This window comes from Anarhichas minor, unplaced genomic scaffold (genome assembly GCF_050575085.1).
Source record: "Anarhichas minor isolate MPS153535 unplaced genomic scaffold, ASM5057508v1 ptg000004l, whole genome shotgun sequence".
Lineage (NCBI taxonomy): Eukaryota > Metazoa > Chordata > Actinopteri > Perciformes > Anarhichadidae > Anarhichas > Anarhichas minor.
The window spans coordinates 16,330,561-16,350,136 of NW_027466450.1; the positions used below are offsets into that span (position 1 = coordinate 16,330,561).

Genomic DNA, 19,576 nt, shown 5'->3' on the forward strand with positions numbered 1-19,576 from the left:
TCAGGGCAGATGCTTCGTAAAGGACGGGTCGAAAGAGGGGGACAAGCTACAGGAGAGGCATTTTAGAATTTTAGAAAGAGCACATCACCACACATATAGCTACTGAGCAGTAAAGTGCAATCCATTAAACACAGAATCAGAAATAACCTTTACCTCGGCCGTAAATTCTGATTGTAACATTTCAATTTGACATAAATGTTGTGAAAGTGCCTGGGGACAAACAGGTGTAAAAAAGACTCTTATAGTCACTCAGTGACACTGGTCTGTCTCTTATACGTATGTTCTTATATGTCTTATGTGTACCTAACAAAGTACTTTTGTTGCGTTTTTGTTTTGTTTTGTTTTGTTTCAATTTCATAGCCCAAATATGATGTTTGTTTGTTTTTTAAGTGTGTTTTCTAAATCTAATCAAGTAATTTAGTTGCCTGAACCTAACAAAGTAGTTTTAAATAAATAACAAATTTAAATATAGAAAATACATTTTCACATTAGTGGAGCTGTAAATAACTGTTTTTGCTTGACAAGTGACTTATATGATCAAAGTAATTGCAATTACATTTTTTGATGTTCTTCATATGTTTAACATTCACATTTATTTAAATTAAAGTATTTAAGATTGCCAGCTGCCGTTATCAGCTGCTGTAGCACCAGACTTCAGATCAGCTTATTTCTTCTGAGACTCTTTAATTCATCCTCCATCCTACATATCATATAGTGGTTGTTTTGTTTTAATTTGTGTTTTGTTGTGTAACGAAATGGAAAGGCAATCTGCATTTCGTTGGGCAACCCTGTTGAGCTAAGTGAGCTAAGATGAAAGAAGCCGGTTCTGACAAATGAGCAGATTTGTTATTCAATTTTTCAAACAGAATCAAAGATAACACTTTACACTTAACCAGAAAGCAGCCGGCAGAGTAACACATGTAAACCAGTTTGACTATTTATTGTGACATCTGTTTCCTGCAGGAGAACCTTCCCTCTTCATCTTTGTGCGGATATAATACAAACGTTAATCTGCTACTGGCTGCATCAATAATTATGGAGATCCAACAAAATGATGAATATTTAATTGAATGCAAAGTAAACTCAGTGACTCACTTAAAACAACTCCAAAAAGTGCGAGTAAAGAGAAAGTTACTCTGGTAAATGAGTTTAGGTGTAATTTGTGTAAAGCCATACATCACTGACAGCATGATAACCTTATCGCACGCTGGCTCCTCTATATATATTTTAAAGACGTTGGGAAGGTGATATTATGGGTGAGGATGTGCCCTTCAATGGATATGTATCGTTTTCCAATACAACTCTGGCGCAACGGGAATGATTGATCACACCGGCTGGGAGCAGAAAACAGCAACCTGAAAAACACAATGATGAAATACCAAGAGTTGTGTGGGAGCAGACATGCAATGATTTAGACCGGATCAATGAACCGCAGATCAAAGACAGACACGTGCAAACTGATTGGGGGGGATGCTGGGAAGAGAGGACGTCTGTGCTGCTGAGTTCATTTCCCTCCGACTGATGTAAAGTGTGTAATTAATGCTGCATTTTTGGGTTTCTTTCACCTCAATCTCTGCATGCTACTTTACGTTTCTCTCCTTTTTATTTCAAAGCCACTTTGGGGTGTCTCATCTGCTCACTTTGCATTTGAGGAGTTTTATTGCATAATGGCAAACCTACTCTCATAAAACAATGGCTGGAATGAAGGTAAAACTTTCTTTTGCATGTAACCAAAGTCTGTGACGTTCTGGAGCTTTGAGCCGACAAAACTGCACCAAATGTATAAGTTTCCTCTGTATTTACTTCTTCATCAAGCTAATGTCGGTATACAGTCATTTTAATAGCAGACCACCTCAAGGTGTCACTCAGACAGAACCAGGAACTTCTGATGTAGCATTTCAAAATTAAAGCCCTTCAAAATCTCATTCATGAGCTAAATTCAAATCACATTCATGAGACAATTTGTCTAATTTCAGATTAGATTTTAGAGGAAATGGTGCATAGTTACAAAATAATTTCACGACAGGTTAAAGCCGTCGATTTTAGAGACTTTCAATTCCTGTGAAGTTCTCCCCAATATTTTGGAAAGAATATTAAAAAGCATGTGTACAAGATGATGCACAAGACATCCAGAATGAAACACTCAGTTAAAACACAGGCAGCTCCGATGTCGATTCAAAGATGATTTGATTGCTTAGAAGCACTTTGGTATCTGGAGGATACAAGCCGGGTCTCAGTAAAACTACTCTGTATGAAATCAGGTTATAAACAAAGGAAATTTACAACACCAATCAATGAGATCTGTAACCAAACTCAATAACTGTTCACCGACAATTTACAGGACCAACGTTCAAACTCTGAGTAGAACATTCCTTAATTACAAATTACACAAAGACGTATAAATAGATAAAAACAATGTCAATAGAATCAATTTCTCTCTTAGATTGACTTAATGTTTACAGATTTTCATTTTTCAGTCACACACTCAGCTGCATGGTTATGCATGGACACCGTGTTAAATATATTACAATATTATCATATATTATTACATATAAAATTACCAGATCAAAATATGAAAACAACACAAACGTACACCTTACAAATATCAATTAAAGGTTAAATTACTGACAAAATGATATTCTATAGTACGAGTTTTTTTGCTATCAGACACAGTAAAAATGTAAAATTTGAAATTACATATCTAATGTAACATGCAAGAGGCCTATGTTACACACACCAAAAATAAAACTCAGGTTTCAATACAATGCTTCACTTAAAAGCGTGGGGGGAAAAGTCTATCTCCAAGGCCCTTTCTGTGAGTGAATTGGTGGTTTCAAAATCTAAAATGGGATCACCATCCTTCAGCATCATTCGTGAGATACGCTGATGCATAACGAAGATGTGGACAGAGCTCTGTTTACCCATCATGCCGCGCTGCCTGCACCGACTCCTGATCGCGACTCTTGGGCGTCGCACCATTAACTGGAAAGTCAAAAATCAACAGTGCGCCGCAGAAAAACCCTTTCTCAGCACTGTATGCAGTTATCTCCGCCAGAGCGTGGGATTGACACTTCACACACACATTTCCCTCCATGGACACGCATACAAAAAAATGCCGCTTGGCCACCAGGGCCGGAGGTTGACGTTTGACCCCGACGCTCTGACGGACGGGTTCCCTCAGCCGCTCCTGGTGCAGCAGCGTGTCATTCGTGTCATATGTCACCAATTGGCTTTTGGTGAATGTTTACCAGCTGAAATACGGCATCTCATGACACACTGAAGAATGTGTTTCGTCTTTTGCAGCATTGTTCTTTGTGTGTGTGTGAAGTGTGCAGTAAATCCTTCCCCAGTCCAGCGATCCATCCCTTTGATGAAGATGATCAAAGATGCAAAGGACACCCTCCCCTCACTACCACACACACACAACTTGGCTGTGATTTGGAAACTGTCAGTCTTTTTGTGTCTGCTCAGCTCTTTTTTTTTTTTTTTTTGCATCCACGACGAGGGTGACTCATAGTGATGATTCCTCTCCGAAGAGAAGGACATCACAGTGATCACGACGCCGCATCGCACCGACCACTAATTCACTCACCGAGGGGGGCGTCCTGTAAATCACCCGTCCCAGTGGTCCTATAGCTGTTGCTGCAGAGAGCGAGGCTGCAGCCGGTGGCAGCTCAAGGACCAGCTGATGGACTCTCGCACACTCAGCAAAAAAATAACTAAAAAAAACCCACTGGGACTGTCTTTATGGTTGAACTTTGTGCACGGATGGATTACCTGTCAGAGAAAAGCTCACTTTGGTATGTGGGCTGACAGTGTCACAGTGAGGACTAACTGCCCGCTAAGCTCTTCTTCAAAATGGAGCGCTCACAATGAGAGACAAAAAAAAGTGAAGTGAGCAGCTGTGGAGATATCTATCTATCTATCTTACCCTGACCAATCTCACTCCTCATTCTGAAACCAATGCAACCAACGAAGGCAACAAGAACCGTCCAATCAGAGGCAGAGTCGGCCGGGTCTTGCCTTTGCCGCATAGAGTGCTGCAGGGATGACGTATTTCTGTAGGCTAACCCAAAAGTTAGCATTGCTGACATTAGGCATTAGGATTCTCCCATTGGAGTGAAAAGTTCCTCACAGTAACTAAGGTCAGATCATGGTTTATGTTCACATATAACGTTGCAACATCAGTGTAAACTCAACATTTCCTCTTGGTTTCCCAGGGGACACGAACAGCAGCCTCCTGTGTGAAAGTCCTGTGTTAGTTTGACCTCCGTGTTGACTTTCTCGCTCTCTCTAGTTGTTAGTATACCGTGCAAATTCGATGGCGGCAGAGCCGCCATGCATCGGTAGCATCTTGGGGGTTCAGTGTCTTCCTCAAGGAAAATTCAACAAGCGGACGAAAACATTACACAGAAAGTTGATGGGAATGTCATTTGTTTCAGGTATTAGGTTATAAAATAATGGACAAATTAAAAGATTTGACCTGGGAGAGAAGTCAGGGGATCACCAATGTTTTTATGAATCATCCTCTGGACACCATGGGATCCAGAGGATTTATGCATCCATTCAAATCACAGCAATCCTTCCAATATACTTCAGTATTGACCAAAGCAGCAGACTGAACAACGCTGCCTTCACCAGAGCCTCGATGCGAACTTTTATGGATGATCTAGTTTTCACAAGAACTACTTTCCACCAAGGAAACAGTCCCTTTGAAAACGATCATCACAGTGGTGCTACAACAGTACCTTTTCTTTGTTACACACACACTTAACACTGCCTGCAGACCTTCATGCTTTTCAATCGTCTACATCTGTGTAATACGTACTTGTGTAGAAATGGTGGGTTGTATGTTTATGTGGCCGGCTTGTTTCTACTGGAGTGACAGACTGAAGTTTGGTGCTCAACCTTTTGTCTTTGAGAGTTTGTGGTTCTACCAGGTTTGTGGCCCTCACCCAAGTCCCACCACAGGAAAGCCAGCTATTCAGCACCGGGAGGAGTGTCATCGCGGAGGTTTCTAACAAATGACACCCTTCACTTGCGGCTTTTTGGCCCGGGAGTGTGTTGTTGGCCGGGGTTAAGGGGGGGAAACAGCTATGAGGGTTGAAGAAAAGCTACTCAAAGCAAAGTGACACCTAGCTGTCTCAATATTCAGCGGCGTCTCTCTACCGAGACAGAAGACGGAGCACTCGTTGTCAGCGCCAAACTAAAAAAGTACTGTGCATACATCAGGGGACTGATATATGATAAACTGTGTCCTTCTGGGCAACACAGCTCAGGCTGCATTTGATAAAGGAGAGTGCCTCTGATCAGCTTTTTCAATTTTGTGCGGCAGCCATTTATGATGTATATACAAGACTCCATAACAAATCCCCTCTGGCCAGATCATCATCCTTCAAATGACTACAACAACGCTACACGGTTGTTACTTGTTGTTGGTGATCCTTGCACTACTGTTAGTTTATTTAGTTTACCTAGTTGTTCATTTAATACCATTCTAATTCATTGTTTAAACTGTGCATTTTTTGCATTTTTATTTTTTATTCAATTTTTTATTCTATTTCTTCAAATTCGATATCTGCTCTGTTATTTTATTGTACTGTATATATTGTGCGTAATATATTATATTATATGTTACTCTCTAAAATGCTGCTGCTACATACTAATATGAATAAAGTTTATATCTATCTATCTAGTACATTATAGTGTAGGATGATTGTATTGTGAAGGACACACTGCTACTACATATATTAAGTAATATTGCAGGAAGTTTGCTCAATAATAATGTGTGGGTGGCTCCTAAAAAGAGCCGTCTTGGATGTGCTTGGGCATTACACGGTGCCTTGCCATGGGACCATTCCCTCAGCAGAGAAGTAGGATGTGAAGGCCTCCCTAACCCTGATGGCCTCTCTTGCTAAGTTGTTGGCAGCAATTCTTCCCAGATCTGGCAGTGGCTCCACCTCTCCAACCGGTATGCTCACTGCCGTTGTTTGGGTGGTTTTCCGCAGGAAGTTATGCAGAACACATGTAGCCTTCACACACTTCTCTGCAACTTCTGGGTGGACCTCAATGGCTCGCCTGTACATCCTCCACTGAGAAGAAAGGATCCCAAAGGCATCGGGAGAGACGGTAATAGAAGATCCGGCGCTCCCTTGGAAGGATGCAGCCGGGGAATGGCCTCATGAGATTTTTTCTCAGTGTAAAGGCCTCGTCAGCAACAAAAACGTGTGGCTGAAGTCCTTGGTGGTCAGCTCCTGATAGTGGCAGGTCAGCAGGCAGTTGGAGGGTGCCAGATTTAGGAGCTTGACCAAAAGCTGAGTTGGCCAGACTCCCACCATCGCTGGTTCTTCCGTAGCCTCCGACATCGATCAGCCAGAAACAATATCAACAGCATCAACAACTGCCAGGAGAACTAATGAGAATGTTCCCTTGTAGTTAAAGAACTGAGATCCGGAATTAGCAGGGGCTTTGAGGACAGCATGCTTTCCATCCAGTGCTCCACAGCAGAGAGGAAAATTCGTTTTCTTCATTCCCCATCATCGATGTTTAAACACATACTAATGTTTGACGGAAGTGATTCAGGGGATTGTTCAACATTGTGCAGTTCAATTTAAAGATCGCTGTCCAAGGTGCTGATGCTGAGACCTCCAAGGGTTTTGCACACTGATGGTCAGCTGTTATTGAGCCACTGTCCCTCTCTGGGTAACACACTAGTTTTCTTATAGGTCATTTACAGTGTGTGCATTTATCAGGCTGTGACTCTCTGCCAAGTTCCAACAATTTGTGGTCTCTTCAATTTTCGTCCGTGTGACCAAAAGATACAGACAAAAGAAGGAAAACAAGCCTCATGAAGATGTAAACAGTTTTCCTCTTATTGTCTCTTCAAGCACTGGTTATCTTTCTAATATAAACCATCGTGGGTCTGAGGACCTTTGCATATTTGGATTGTTAAATGGTCTCTGTGCAGCTGCGCTATACTTTACAGCCAGACTATTACTATTTCTTCTGTCTCAGAGATAACTCAGGCGGAGAAGATACGCCCTTCTCTTATCATTGTTTCAAATCTATAACACAGAACTTGGCCGGCCCACCGCCCATCCAATCACATGCTTTTGGGAGGGGAGCAGGGCGGCTTTAATTAAAAGTTGCATCTGTTGTCTGAGAGCAGACCACTGAGCAGCACAGGACAATCTAGAGCCGGCAGAATGGTCGAATGGACAGACTTCGAGCGCGCCACCGTCCAGGACATCTTCTCCAAGATGGACTATGAGGTGGTGGGTCCTGCAGCTCTTTCCAGGTGAGTCTAAACTCTGCATTAACAAGGTGTGCTTGAGACAAAATCCTCGACTATATTATAGGATCAGGATTTCATTCTGTCATTGTGCACAATGTGTTTTAGATAATCACAAATGTTCATGTTTTTATGACATTTGATCTCCTCATCTAACTCTGTAACATTAATGTTGTTTCCTCAGGTGTCTGGTCGTCTCAGAGGTATTTCGGTAACTTTGGAAACCTCTACAATGCCGCTGCAATCATGGGAAATCCGCTGGTTGCAAAACACGGAACGACTTTCCTCCACGGTCTGGACCGGGGTGTGAAGAACATGGACAAAATGAAGGAAACCTACGCCGAGCTGAGCGTGCTGCACACCCCGAGAAACTGCACGTGGACCCCGACAATTTCAAGGAAAAGTTGTGGAACTAACAAAGGCTGATAATCTGGTTCAACAATTACTGAAAAGAAGACCAACCTTTCATGTCGTTGATGTTTCTGATGCTTGTCGTGTTGCAGCTCATTTCCGACTGTCTGACCGTTGTGGTTGCTGCTCGGTTGGGGAAAGACTTCACTGGTGAAGTTCAGGCAGCTTCCCAGAAGTTCCTGGCCATGGTGGTGTCCTCCCTGGGAAGACAGTACCATTAGAGAGCTGCAACACCTTTGCATGCTGATCATGAAAAGCTTTGTTTCTTTTGTCTCAAAAGCAAATAAAACAATAAGCAAATCCAATATGAATAAAAAAAATCATCAACAAAGCAGCAGAGGCCGAGATATTTTGACTTTTAGTCCCGGTTTAAGCTCTGAAAACACTGGATCCCACATTTCCCACAATGCATTTTGATAATATCTTTTCATTAGAGTCTCCCTGCACTGGTAAGTCTTTCAAACTCCAGTTGTAACACAGACTTTCTATTGTGAACGTGAAGTCTGCAGGCCCTCAGCTGCATGACCCCCATAAACTAAACACAATGACGTCATCGGGGATATCGCTCACGATTGACAAAGATCCTGAAGAGCCACAGAAGACGCGATTCAACTGTTGAATAGGCCGAGTAGTAACATGGCAGTACATGAACTCAATTGTCTATTCATGTGTTTTTGAATAGTGCTTGTTTGTAATAATGTTTTTTAAACTCACAGAAATGTGCCATCAGGTTTCCTGTTGAAGGAGAATCCGGATCAAGATTAAATACAAGCTAAACAACGGACATCATAAGCACAATCTTTTGCTCAACTGTTTTCCGAAACTTGGGTCGAAAAAAAGTTTACTTTTAAAACTCTTTTAGTTACTGTCTGCATAATGAAGAGGGTCATCTTTGGAACTCAGAGGATTAAGGAAAGAACCAGAAGACATCTCGTGCTCAGTTGTTCCATAAAATCTCTTTAAGCTTGCAGGAGGCCAGTGCTGGGTTCTGCTTATTATCCTTATGAGGGCAACAAAGACCTCTTTTTTACTGCCAAATGTTTGCCTCATCAGCATGTTTGTTTGCTCAGAACCCTAACCCTAAGACTCATTGAATTTAGCTATACGTGTTCAAAATGAGCTTGCAATCAAATTTAGCGTTTACATTAATGCATGAGTGATAATAATGTTATAAACAGTCACAAGGGACATTTTTCTTTGTATATATTTTACTGATTATACTTAAATATGTTATACTTAGGTATTTTTAGTTGCAACAGAGTATTTTTTACAGTGTGGTAGCCTGTTGGTACTGTATGAAAGGATGTGAATACTGGGCCAGGGCTACTAATTTGAGCTCACAGCTGCCTTCCAGTATTACTTTTTCTTATTACTAATTAAAGAAGATGAGCATTTGGTCCCACGGCAGGTTGGGGCTGTGACATTCATAGCGTTGCTTTATTATAAATCATAATAAACAGTATTTTTCGCGAACGAAATTGTCAGACGGTCCCTTACCCGAGCAAGGCTAAGTAGTTAATAAATTAATAAATACAATAAAATAAACACAATGACGTCATTGGGGATATCGCTCACGATTAACAAAGATCCTTTTGACATTTATAACGTTGCTTTATTATAAATCATAATAAACAGTCATTTCTTTTTTTTCCCAAAACGAGATTGTCAGATGGTCCCTAACTCGAGCAAGGCTGAAGTAGTCGATGCTGGCTCTCCCGAGCAGCAGCAGCAGCAGCAGCAGTCTGCAGTCAGCCGCCGGAGCTGTAACGCTATGTGGCTCTGAGAGAGACGGAGAAAACTGTTTTTTGCACCGCAGCAGGTTTAAGACGGGACGGGGCTTTTGGACATGAGGACGCCCGCTGCAGTGACTTCTTCCAAAAGGGAGGACCGGGAATCCTGACTGGGATCGTGTCGTTCTTTCACCGAGCAAATGAGAAAAGGTGGTGATGCAGAGACCGCGTCTGTCAGTGGACAACCAGCTAGCTAGGTAGCTAGCTAGCGTTAGCAACCTAGCAAATAGCTAGCACTTATTTATCCACATATAATTAAGGCTAAGTCTTTACCACCCACATGTTAGCTAAAATAAAAATATATCTAATTTTTTATTCCACATTTCTTTCCTCCGCATTGCTTTTTGTCAGTTTATTTTATTGAATTTTTTAATTTTTTAATATTTTACTGCTAGCCACAACGTTAGCTGCTTGTTAGCCACATAGCATTTCTGCGTATCGAGCTAAATAATCACCTCACAACAGACTGGCTCTGTGAGGAGGATGAACTTGGTATTCTGTGTGGAGACGTCGGGACATCGTAGCTCCAGACAGACCCGATGGAAAACTACCAGATAAAAAAAAAAAATATATATATATATATATATATATATATATATATATATATATATATATATATATAATTTATGTTGTCATTAGGTGGCTCGACCCTTTTTATATTTTAGCGTTTAAAGCTGCTATTCGCTTCATTTCCATCCATCCACATTAGCACTTAGAAGCAGTTGCCTCAGAGCGTCTTCTTAATATATGCAGTATAAAGCCTGCGCCTTTTGGAATAACAGCGCATGAGTTGAGGTGCAATCCTGCACAAGATATAACGTTACGTGCTGTGCAGTGTATATAATTTAGCTTGCATGTCCTGCACTAAAAAACAGGTTGCCACACAACTGAGAATTGTCATTCTAGTCCACGAAGAGGATTTGTGATGTTTGCTCTTCGTCTCTGTCATTTTTATTCATCACGGTCTGTTTTCTGATGGACAAGCTATACCACAGGGCACTGTAAATGTTATAAAACGGTAAGAATAGAAAGCTGGGTTCATTCTGGTTACAGGTATGTTAGTTTTTTGCAGGGATGAGAGTATTTGCAGTAGTTTGGTGGCGATGGTTTCATAGATATTGCACATTGTCTCTGATCCTCTGGAGAATATGTTTATTTTTTTTTATCCTGGCCAAAGGATTAACTGTTCTGTGATTCTGAAGTATTTATTTTTGACATGTGATTAAATTCACCAAAGCATGCGAGAGGATTGTTTTATGACTCTTAATATTTCAGCTCTCCCTTTGATATGTGACCTGTTTCTAGATTTGTCCCCACGCGTGTGCGATCGTATTTTCAGCGCTGTTAGCCTGTCGGAGTGTTTGGTGAGAGGATACCGGTGTTTACAAGGGACACGCTGCCAAAGGGGGAGGAAGGAGGACTTAAGGACAGGCATATATAAAGACCGTCCGCTCTGCAGAATCCTGACTGTGTTCAGGGAGATAAATGGCTAGAATGAAGAGAGGAAGAGATGGTGGCATGCTAACTCTTTTTTCCCCTTTTTGTTTTCCAGAATCGTCATGAGCGTTTTCCTGCCGACCAGTCACTCCTTCACTGAGGGACCTCGGCCTCTTCTGCTTTCTGGACGTATCAATGCAGGGATGAGATAATAAAGTCGACCAGCTTGTGCATGCCGCTACGACAACACCTGTAGCACACCTGTAAACCCCCCCACCCCCCCTCCACCCCCCCCTCCCAAAGATAACTTCAAGTCAACGGTGAAAACATGACGACGCCGGCTCTCCTGCCGCTGTCGGGCCGCAGGATACCCACTCTGTCGCCGGGCGCCTCCTCCTTCCCGCACCACAGGGCCACGTTGAGGCTCTCCGAGAAATTCATCCTCCTCCTCATCCTCAGTGCCTTCATCACCTTATGCTTCGGGGCCTTCTTCTTCCTCCCGGACAACTCCAAGCACAAGCGCTTCGACCTGGGCTTGGAGGATGTGCTCATCCCCCACATTGACTCCCCCAAAGAGGGGAAGCACGCCTCTGGACAGGTGGTCATACACGGACAGGGAGGACATGACGAGCACAGACACAGGTAAGGACCAAAGTGGCTTTTCTTTTGTTTTTGTATCGTCTGGTATGTGACACAACCTGCCCTGTCACATCTTAAGGAGATTATTTTTTCCTGTGAAGGATTAAGAGGAGAAACAGTTTTATTCCTCGGTTTATTTTTGGTTACATCACACTCGGACATTTCCTCTTGAACACGCGTGTGCTGACGTCACTTCTTCAGCTTCTGGTCTGACTGGTTAGGCACACGTCAGCTCAGGTGTTCCTTCTTCTGACGTGGTCATTCCTTTTGTGCAGCTCTGAATACCTCCACCCTCCATGTCTCCATCAAGTGCAATTGTTTAAATTCTTCATTTAATTTCATCACCTTGGCGTCTGTATTCTCTGAATGTCTCTCTGGCAGAAGTGGTTTGAAAAGCTTGAGTTACTTCTTAATCACGCTCGGAAATCACTGCTCGCCACGAGCCAAATGCGGGTACATTTTGGCTGCAGCTTCTCCGTGAGTTGTTTGGTTTGTTCCGCCTCTGTGGCCGGTAGCCAGTCGTCGCTTTGAGGCTCCTCTCCTGAGTCTAATTCATATTTTGTGAGGTGGCTGAAGTGTCTCGTGCTATTTGGAATCCACTGTGCTGGACAAGTTTCACGCCCTGCAAGCAAATGTTATTCTTAGCGGACTGGAGTTATTTTAAAGTGCATTCTATCATATTTACATTTCAATACATTTTTTATTTACTCACTGTAAGCCATTAAATCAGCACTGGGGGCTGTTTTGTTATGTTGAAGCCACGTAGCTTCAATGTGTGGGATTAGCTAACAAAATGGTAACTTGATATTAGGGAATGATGAAGTGTTTGGTTGATGTAATCGTTGTTTGGGAACTGTTGAAAGTTAATATCTAGCTTCAAAATACAAATGCAGTTTTTCTGATTATTTTGCATTTGAATATCCGGCTCAGTGTGTGTTCAGAGTGTTTTTTATTATTATTATTTTCTTATTACATATGCCATTTGATTGGCATACATATATGAATCATACGGCATTTACGTTTGTATTATTGTGTGATGACAAACGTACCTATGAGCGGAAACAAGATGCCATCCAGTAGGTGGAAAGGATCATTTTATAGGACGGGTCTCTGGTAGGAGGTCATTAGTTTTACTGAGGACTGTGAAAAGTGTTAAAAGCAATTTCTCCGAGCGTTTCTCAGTGGGTTCCGCCGAGGGTTGCCTCCTCGTCCCCTGTGGGCCTCTCATTTTTCCACCCTGAAAGCCTTCTAGAACTCCGGATTCTGCCGGCTTCAAATAACGTAATTATTTCAGTCAAGCGACGGGGAAGCAGCAGACATGGCCTCAAGTGGAGCTGTGAGTCACAGTAGTAACCTCAAGGGTTTCTTTTTTTACATAAAGGTGGGATGGTGAGGATGTTCATGCTTGTCCAGAGGTGGCAGTTTATAGCACTGATGGAATACAGGAGCGTTAGGAGCAAAATGTTGCATTTATGGCCACACACATGTTTTGTATGATACCCGTCTGTTGTCAGTGAATCCCAGACAGATCCTTTGCACACTTAAAGGTGCCGAATTCAAAATTCAGAGCATGTCTGTTGCCTTCACACAGCTCCCAACATGCCGTCTGCAAGCAGCTAACGGCGCCGACAGAGTTAACAGTGTTCACCTGAGGGGAACAGGGGGGCGGGTGCTACGCTTCCGCAACCAGCTAACCAGTGGGGCACGCTCGCATGCACTGAAAGGCACGCTCACGTGCACTAAAAGGCACGCTCACGTGCACTAAAAGGCACGCTCACGTGCACTAAAAGGCACGCTCACGTGCACTGAAAGGCAGGCTAGCCTGCCCTGCTATGTAAACAAAACACAAAGAAGCTTGGATTACATCACACACAGAGGGAGAGCGACTTCATTCTCTGCTCAGGTTGATATTACGACACTATATTTACTGACATTGCAAATAGTATTTTGCTGCTATATTAATGCTCTGAATAACCTTTAGGTGAGCTGCCGTTGTTCTGGCCTTAAGCGTCCATATTTGTTGCCGTGATGAACCAGTAGGTTTTGGCATAGAGGTGTTTCTCAGGTGGGCAGCAACAGATAGCTAAATGTATTTCTTCCAGTAAATAGACTGGATCTAATTCATTTTATAGCCCCATTGTGATCTACTTTATGCATTTTTAATTGCAGGTTACAGCCAAAGCTAACCGTCTTAGCCATATTAATGTATTATGAAATACATTAATACGGCTCTATAAAATCTCTCGGTACACGTCTGTTTTAAGAGTCATACCTTGTGGTCCAGAGTGTCTTGTTAAAGTGAGATAGAAGAAGAAGCCGACATGTCTCTGGGATCATGACAACTCAAGGGTTTGAGGGAGAATGAAACCTTTAGAGATCTCTTTAAATTACTTTTATGCAAATGTAATCCTAAAAGGCTCCCTGTGCATTTAACCTCACACAAGCATTCATGTTTTTATTTATTTTATTTATTTCTTATAGCGGCTTATGGAAATGTCTTCAGTGTGCTTGTTGATCTGGCTGCCTCAGCTGTTCCTAAAGTCCTCATCGTGGGCTCCAGAGGGTTCAAACTGAGGCACGCTAGCATTTAAAGAGGCCCTCGGGAGCACAGGCAGGCTCGTAATAACTTCACCTTTTACTTTATTTGGCTCCAGAGAACCCCGCAGAACCAGCTCTCTGTTCACAGGTTCACCCTGTTAATAGTCTTGTGGAAGCCTTTGAGGGAGCACAGGTTATTACTCTATTTGCTGTGAGCTAATCCATCTGTTTTAGGTAATTCTCAAGATAATGGCATTAATTCAAAATGTCTAAGATTATTGTTAAAGGGCCCTGCACACATCTGGCCTGTGCTGTTTGGCAGTCCTGTACGATGTTTTCATTTTGTAGTTAACCATATTTTTATGGTTCTAGGCGGAAAATGTGTGCATATCAGATTATAAGACTGTCGAGCTTCTTGAATCAGTCGGGTTTACATCCAAGGAAACGGCTTTTAAATACGTCTCTGACATTGTTTTCATGGCTGCTTGACGTGTGACGTTGTCTGGTGCGTATCTGTGGTGAAGATCTCTGAAGACGCTCTCTGTGGACGTTACCTAACAGCCGATTGGTTGTGGGTTGAACTGGTTTTACTGACACTTTTTGGGGCCGACAACCTTGCTACGCCTTTTAACATTAATACTACATAATCCAAAAAGCTGTCTCAAAATACATGAGCTGATCCTTAAACTCTGCTGTTGAGAATACATATATGTCTAGTCCTCAAATATCAAACTATCTCAAAGCTAGTAAAAACATTCTATATTTAGGCCAATACAAACGGGTACTGCCCTTTCTATGACCTAAAATATCATCTCTTTCAACTTGCAGAAGAAGTATATTTCCCCAGTAGCTCTCAGTGCCATCTGAAAGTTTCTTTGGGAGGTTTTCAGATGTTCGATGCTGAGGTTTCCAATCCAATAAAACAAAGTTTGATGTTATTTGATTTTCACATTTGGAATAAACTCCATTTCTACGGGATATTCCTCAGACCTTCATGCCAAACGTCCTTCTTGGGAACAATTTTCTGCTTTATTATAACTGCCAACTGATTATTTCTGCACAGCAGGAGGCATGTGAGGAGTATGGTGAGGGATCAGTGCCAGAGAGTGATCTTCTGAGCACAGATTATTGTTACTGGCTAGCCCACTCGTTGCCTGAATCTCCTTCTTTTGAGACGGTGACAGAAGCCTCAGAGATCTCAAAACCTCATTAAACCAAGCTGGAACTAATCTGCATGGCTTGATAACACAAGGAGCAAGTGAGGAAGTATACCAGAAGACTGATATGAATCACCAGATTGCAATACAGCACCCCTGGAATGATGCTGTCTCAGATCTGAACACGAGGAGCATCCTTTGTTCAACCTTAACTGGCAAGATTATGATAGCAATATAGTATTAGCAACCAATTAAAGTTACAGATTAGATAGACGGATACACTTAGAATAGCTATTACAGGCCTGTTACGTGATGCATATTGATGCATATGTCACACAAAAAATTACATTTAGTCTCTTTTTATGTGATGGAACATGTTAGAATGTGTTGGGTAGGAACTAGTTGCTTAAACGTGACCATTTGTGTGATTGGATTGGTGCAACCATCAAGCAAATGCTTTGCATTCACACTGTGTGTGTTTGTATAATGAATGTGTATAGAGGGACGTCTACCGTGGCTGCATCGGATTATTAGAAGGATGTGGAGCCGGGAATCCTGTAGTGGAGCCGGGAATCCTGTAGTGGAGCCGGGAATCCTGTAGTGGAGCCGGGGATCCTGTAGTGGAGCCGGGGATCCTGTACTGGAGCCGGGGATCCTGTACTGGAGCCGGGGATCCTGTACTGGAGCCGGGGATCCTGTAGTGGATCCATTTACAAGGTGAACTGAACTGAAACACCTTTCTGGATGTCGGTCCGGGGTGCTAGAAGTTACTGGAGTGTGATGCTCTGTCGAGCTCAACATAAGCGAGAGGCCGTTAATGATTGTGTTTGTTGTTTCGGTCCGACTCAAACAATAAAGGAGTCGCCGGGAGCTACTCTTCATCTGAGAGACGGTGACATTTCAGTAACAGAATAGCTGAAGGCGGTGGGAGTAGTCGCAATAAGGAATGCTTATCTTATTTACCTGCAGCTCAGACGGTTAGCTCATTAATCAAGTAGTTACTTGACAGACAAAGAATCAACAACTATTTACATATTTGATTGATAACATTCACCAGCTCCAGCTACTCCATATATGACGGTCCTCTGCTTTTCTCTGTTTAACATCATTGCACATTAAACATTTGGACTAAAAAGCTATTTGCAGACGTCACCTTGGGCTTTTAATAGACTAAAAGATTAATGGGAAAAAGTCATTATCAGATTAATTGAAGACAATTGTTAGTTGTAGCCCCACATTTGACAAATAGTACGTCTACATTTGGAAATACGTTCATTAATAAATTTGTCAATTCCGACCAAATCCCCGATTCTTACGTTGCAGTTACATCCTGTTAAATGGCAGATAAATCCTAAATGAAGCGTTGCTTCTTGTGCTCTCTGACAACAGTTCCTTGTCCTTTCAGATCAAATGAAGATGTCTGAATTGTTATTCTGTCCAGGTTTTTAAATCACAACATGAACATTCACGCTGGGTTCTTGCCAGAGTGCTCACTGGGTTCGACAGGCTCGCCATCTGCCACCAAAGATGAATCACAATTTGGCAGTTTGGTTGTGCTTTTTAGCGAATCGGTCGGTGCTGCTGCGTGATCTTGAGGAAAAATATAAATAATGTCTGCGTGTTTTCTGTCACAAGCACAAGAAATATATGCATTTTTAGGTTTTACAAAGTGCTGAAGAACCAGTTTTGAGGGGGAAAGAAAAACCAGCCTCTTACAGTTCACAGATGGCTGAAGTCAATACTACGATGTCCTGTTTTCTGAATGATTATTTGGCCTCATGGTCCAGTAAATATCACATCATCCCACCAATGGCTCTTCAAGTGAACTTGAGTATGAATTGCTCATGCACGATGTAACATTTGCCAACTCGGCTCCTTTCTGTCTGAAAAAGAATAAGACGCTGATGGAGACTCTCGCGTCTGGGAGTAGAATTTGACGAAAAATAAGACTTTTCCCAGCTGCCCTGAAGCTTTCAATCGTCCCACCAAAAAATAGAAAGACGCTTTGTAGAAAGGTGTCACTCTGTCTTCACCCACGTGTCTTCACCCCTCACATCATATGACACCCAACTCTTAGCTACTGGCAAAGAGAGAATCACGCCATTAGATGAGCAATTTAAAGAAAGTGGCTTTGAGCAGTGTGACATTTCATACTGGAAAAGAAGATAAAAGAGCTTCTTCTTCTTCTTCTTCTTCTTTTTAAATAAAAGCTGACGGCACTTTTCTCTTCAGTAGACGATTTGACATCACTGTCAGTGAGCTTTATTGAGAGCGAGACGAGTGGAACCATTGCTGATGACACTCGCAGCCATTATATTAATGTGCATCCGAGTTAGTGGCACATTAAGTGGTATAGCACCACACCATCAGTGTTATGGGCTCAGTTCTCTGGTGTTTTAAGTGCGTTTACTTGTTGTTGTTTTTTGTTTTAGTTTTTTGACTGGGAGTCATGTTCGGTTTGAACGCAGTGAAAAAGGTGAAGAAAAAAATGTACAAGCACGACCTTTTCACACCGCGTCGCTGCCATAATGACGTTTAGTAACCTGGTCTCACCGCTTATTGCCTTGCCAGTTATTGTTAGTGTTGCGGGGCCATATACCTTTGCTTTTTGCGCTCTGATATGGACTATAAATCAGCATCAAAGCCCCACAGATTGTATTGCAAAAGCCCAGGCCAACATCAAAGCGCGCTTATTTATCATATTTAGTGTGATCTTAGATATCATTTCTGTGTCTTCACGCTTCGTTCGCCTGTCAGCTGCAAAGTAAATCTAGGTTGGGCTGTGTGTGTGTTTTTATATTTCTCTAATGTGCTAATAAAGGAGCGCCAGTTTGTACGTGCATCACACACACGCAAGTACACACACACCTTCAAGCTAGCTCAACCTGGAAAGAACACCAAGGTGCTGGAACCGGCGTATGGAAAGCCAAAAGGGACACCTCTATTTCCAATAGGTCAAGAGTAAAGCCACACCAAAGGGAGATGCTGCAGTGATTCTGAATAAAGCCTACCACTTTGAAGCTCTTTGTTGTATTAGTTTGATATGTTTGGATCTTGTTATATGTTATAGCATGATAGATACTTATCTCATGCTGATGAAATGGAAAGACAGAAGATATTCTAGTACCTTAAAACCTTGAGAACACAAAGCTGTTGCCAAGAAGCAGGTAAAATGAAGGTGCAGCAGTACTTACAATAAGTTGTATTGAATACATCATTGGTGTTATATATATATATATATATATATATATATATATATATATATATATATATATATATATATATATATATATATATATTATACATGGTCTAGTTACAACAGCAGCCTAACCCTTTCCACTAAATAGCATGTTGGTTGGATTTTTCAGATGAGAAGTTGTGTTGCCTGATTATAGAACTGTAGGCACAGGTGCATTTAGAAACTACAGCTTAGCAAGTAAGATAAAGACTGGAAGGGATTTAAACAATTTAAGAATTGCTTCAGAAGAATTGCTGGGCTCGAGCACAGCTCGGGCTTATTGGCTATGCAAAACAGAAGGAGGCGCTCGTCACCATTTGGAAAAACCGCATTAAAAAATGGCGGTTTTGACTGCTTTTAAACGGTGTAAGAAGTTGGGTTTTTAACATAAATCGGGTGAAAATAGAGGCGTAATGGCACTTTCAGCTTTCCATAAATTAGGCTTTTCACCAGGCGGCAACCTTCGTAATGTCCACCAGGGGGCGACTCCTCTGGTTGTATAGAAGTCTATGAGAAAATGACTCTACTTCTCTCTTGATTTATTACCTCAGTAAACATTGTAAACATGAGTTTATGGTCTCAATCTCTAGTTTCAAGTCTTCTTCAATACAGCATGATGTTCATTTAGTACATTATGGTCCATTTAGAGTCACACAGACCATAAAGCAGGGGATGCTTTAGGGCGGGGCTACACAGTGATTGACAGGCCTCTACCAGTATACGGCGTCTCTACGTCACTCCTCCTCAGTCCAGATATGGTCACTTCCCGTTCATTGGCTGCAAAAAAAGCCAAGATGGTGACGGCCAAAATGCTGAAATCGAGGCTTTGAAACATCAGTCCACGAACCAGAGAGACGTCACGATGACTACGTCCACTTCTTAAATAAAGTCCATGCTTTTCACACATCCATCACCACTGTTGAGCGGTTTTGATTTTAGTCTAATTCTTCGTCTGAAGCCAGGCTTTGGGGCTGAAAGTGTCGATCTTAGGGTTAGATTATGTCAACCTAAAATGGAGCTTGTAAATGAGAACATCACCTCCATTGCTTTGAAAACGTCTCATACTTCTGCCTTG

The 19,576-nt window shown here is 42.1% G+C and overlaps 1 protein-coding gene and 1 pseudogene across 1 annotated transcript in view; both read left to right on the forward strand.

The window, feature by feature from the left end:
* The first annotated feature begins 7,197 nt into the window (after window positions 1–7,197).
* LOC142964523 (hemoglobin subunit beta-2-like) lies at window positions 7,198–7,933 on the forward strand (annotated as a pseudogene).
* A 1,488-nt stretch (window positions 7,934–9,421) lies between these two features.
* man1a2 (mannosidase, alpha, class 1A, member 2) overlaps window positions 9,422–19,576 on the forward strand; it is a 100,156-nt gene continuing 90,001 nt past the window's right edge. Inside the window, exons 1-2 of the mRNA XM_076111305.1 lie at window positions 9,422–9,642; window positions 11,045–11,571. Coding sequence (XP_075967420.1) covers window positions 11,258–11,571 — 314 coding nt within the window. The 5' untranslated portion in view covers window positions 9,422–9,642; window positions 11,045–11,257. The remainder of the gene's footprint in view (window positions 9,643–11,044; window positions 11,572–19,576) is intronic.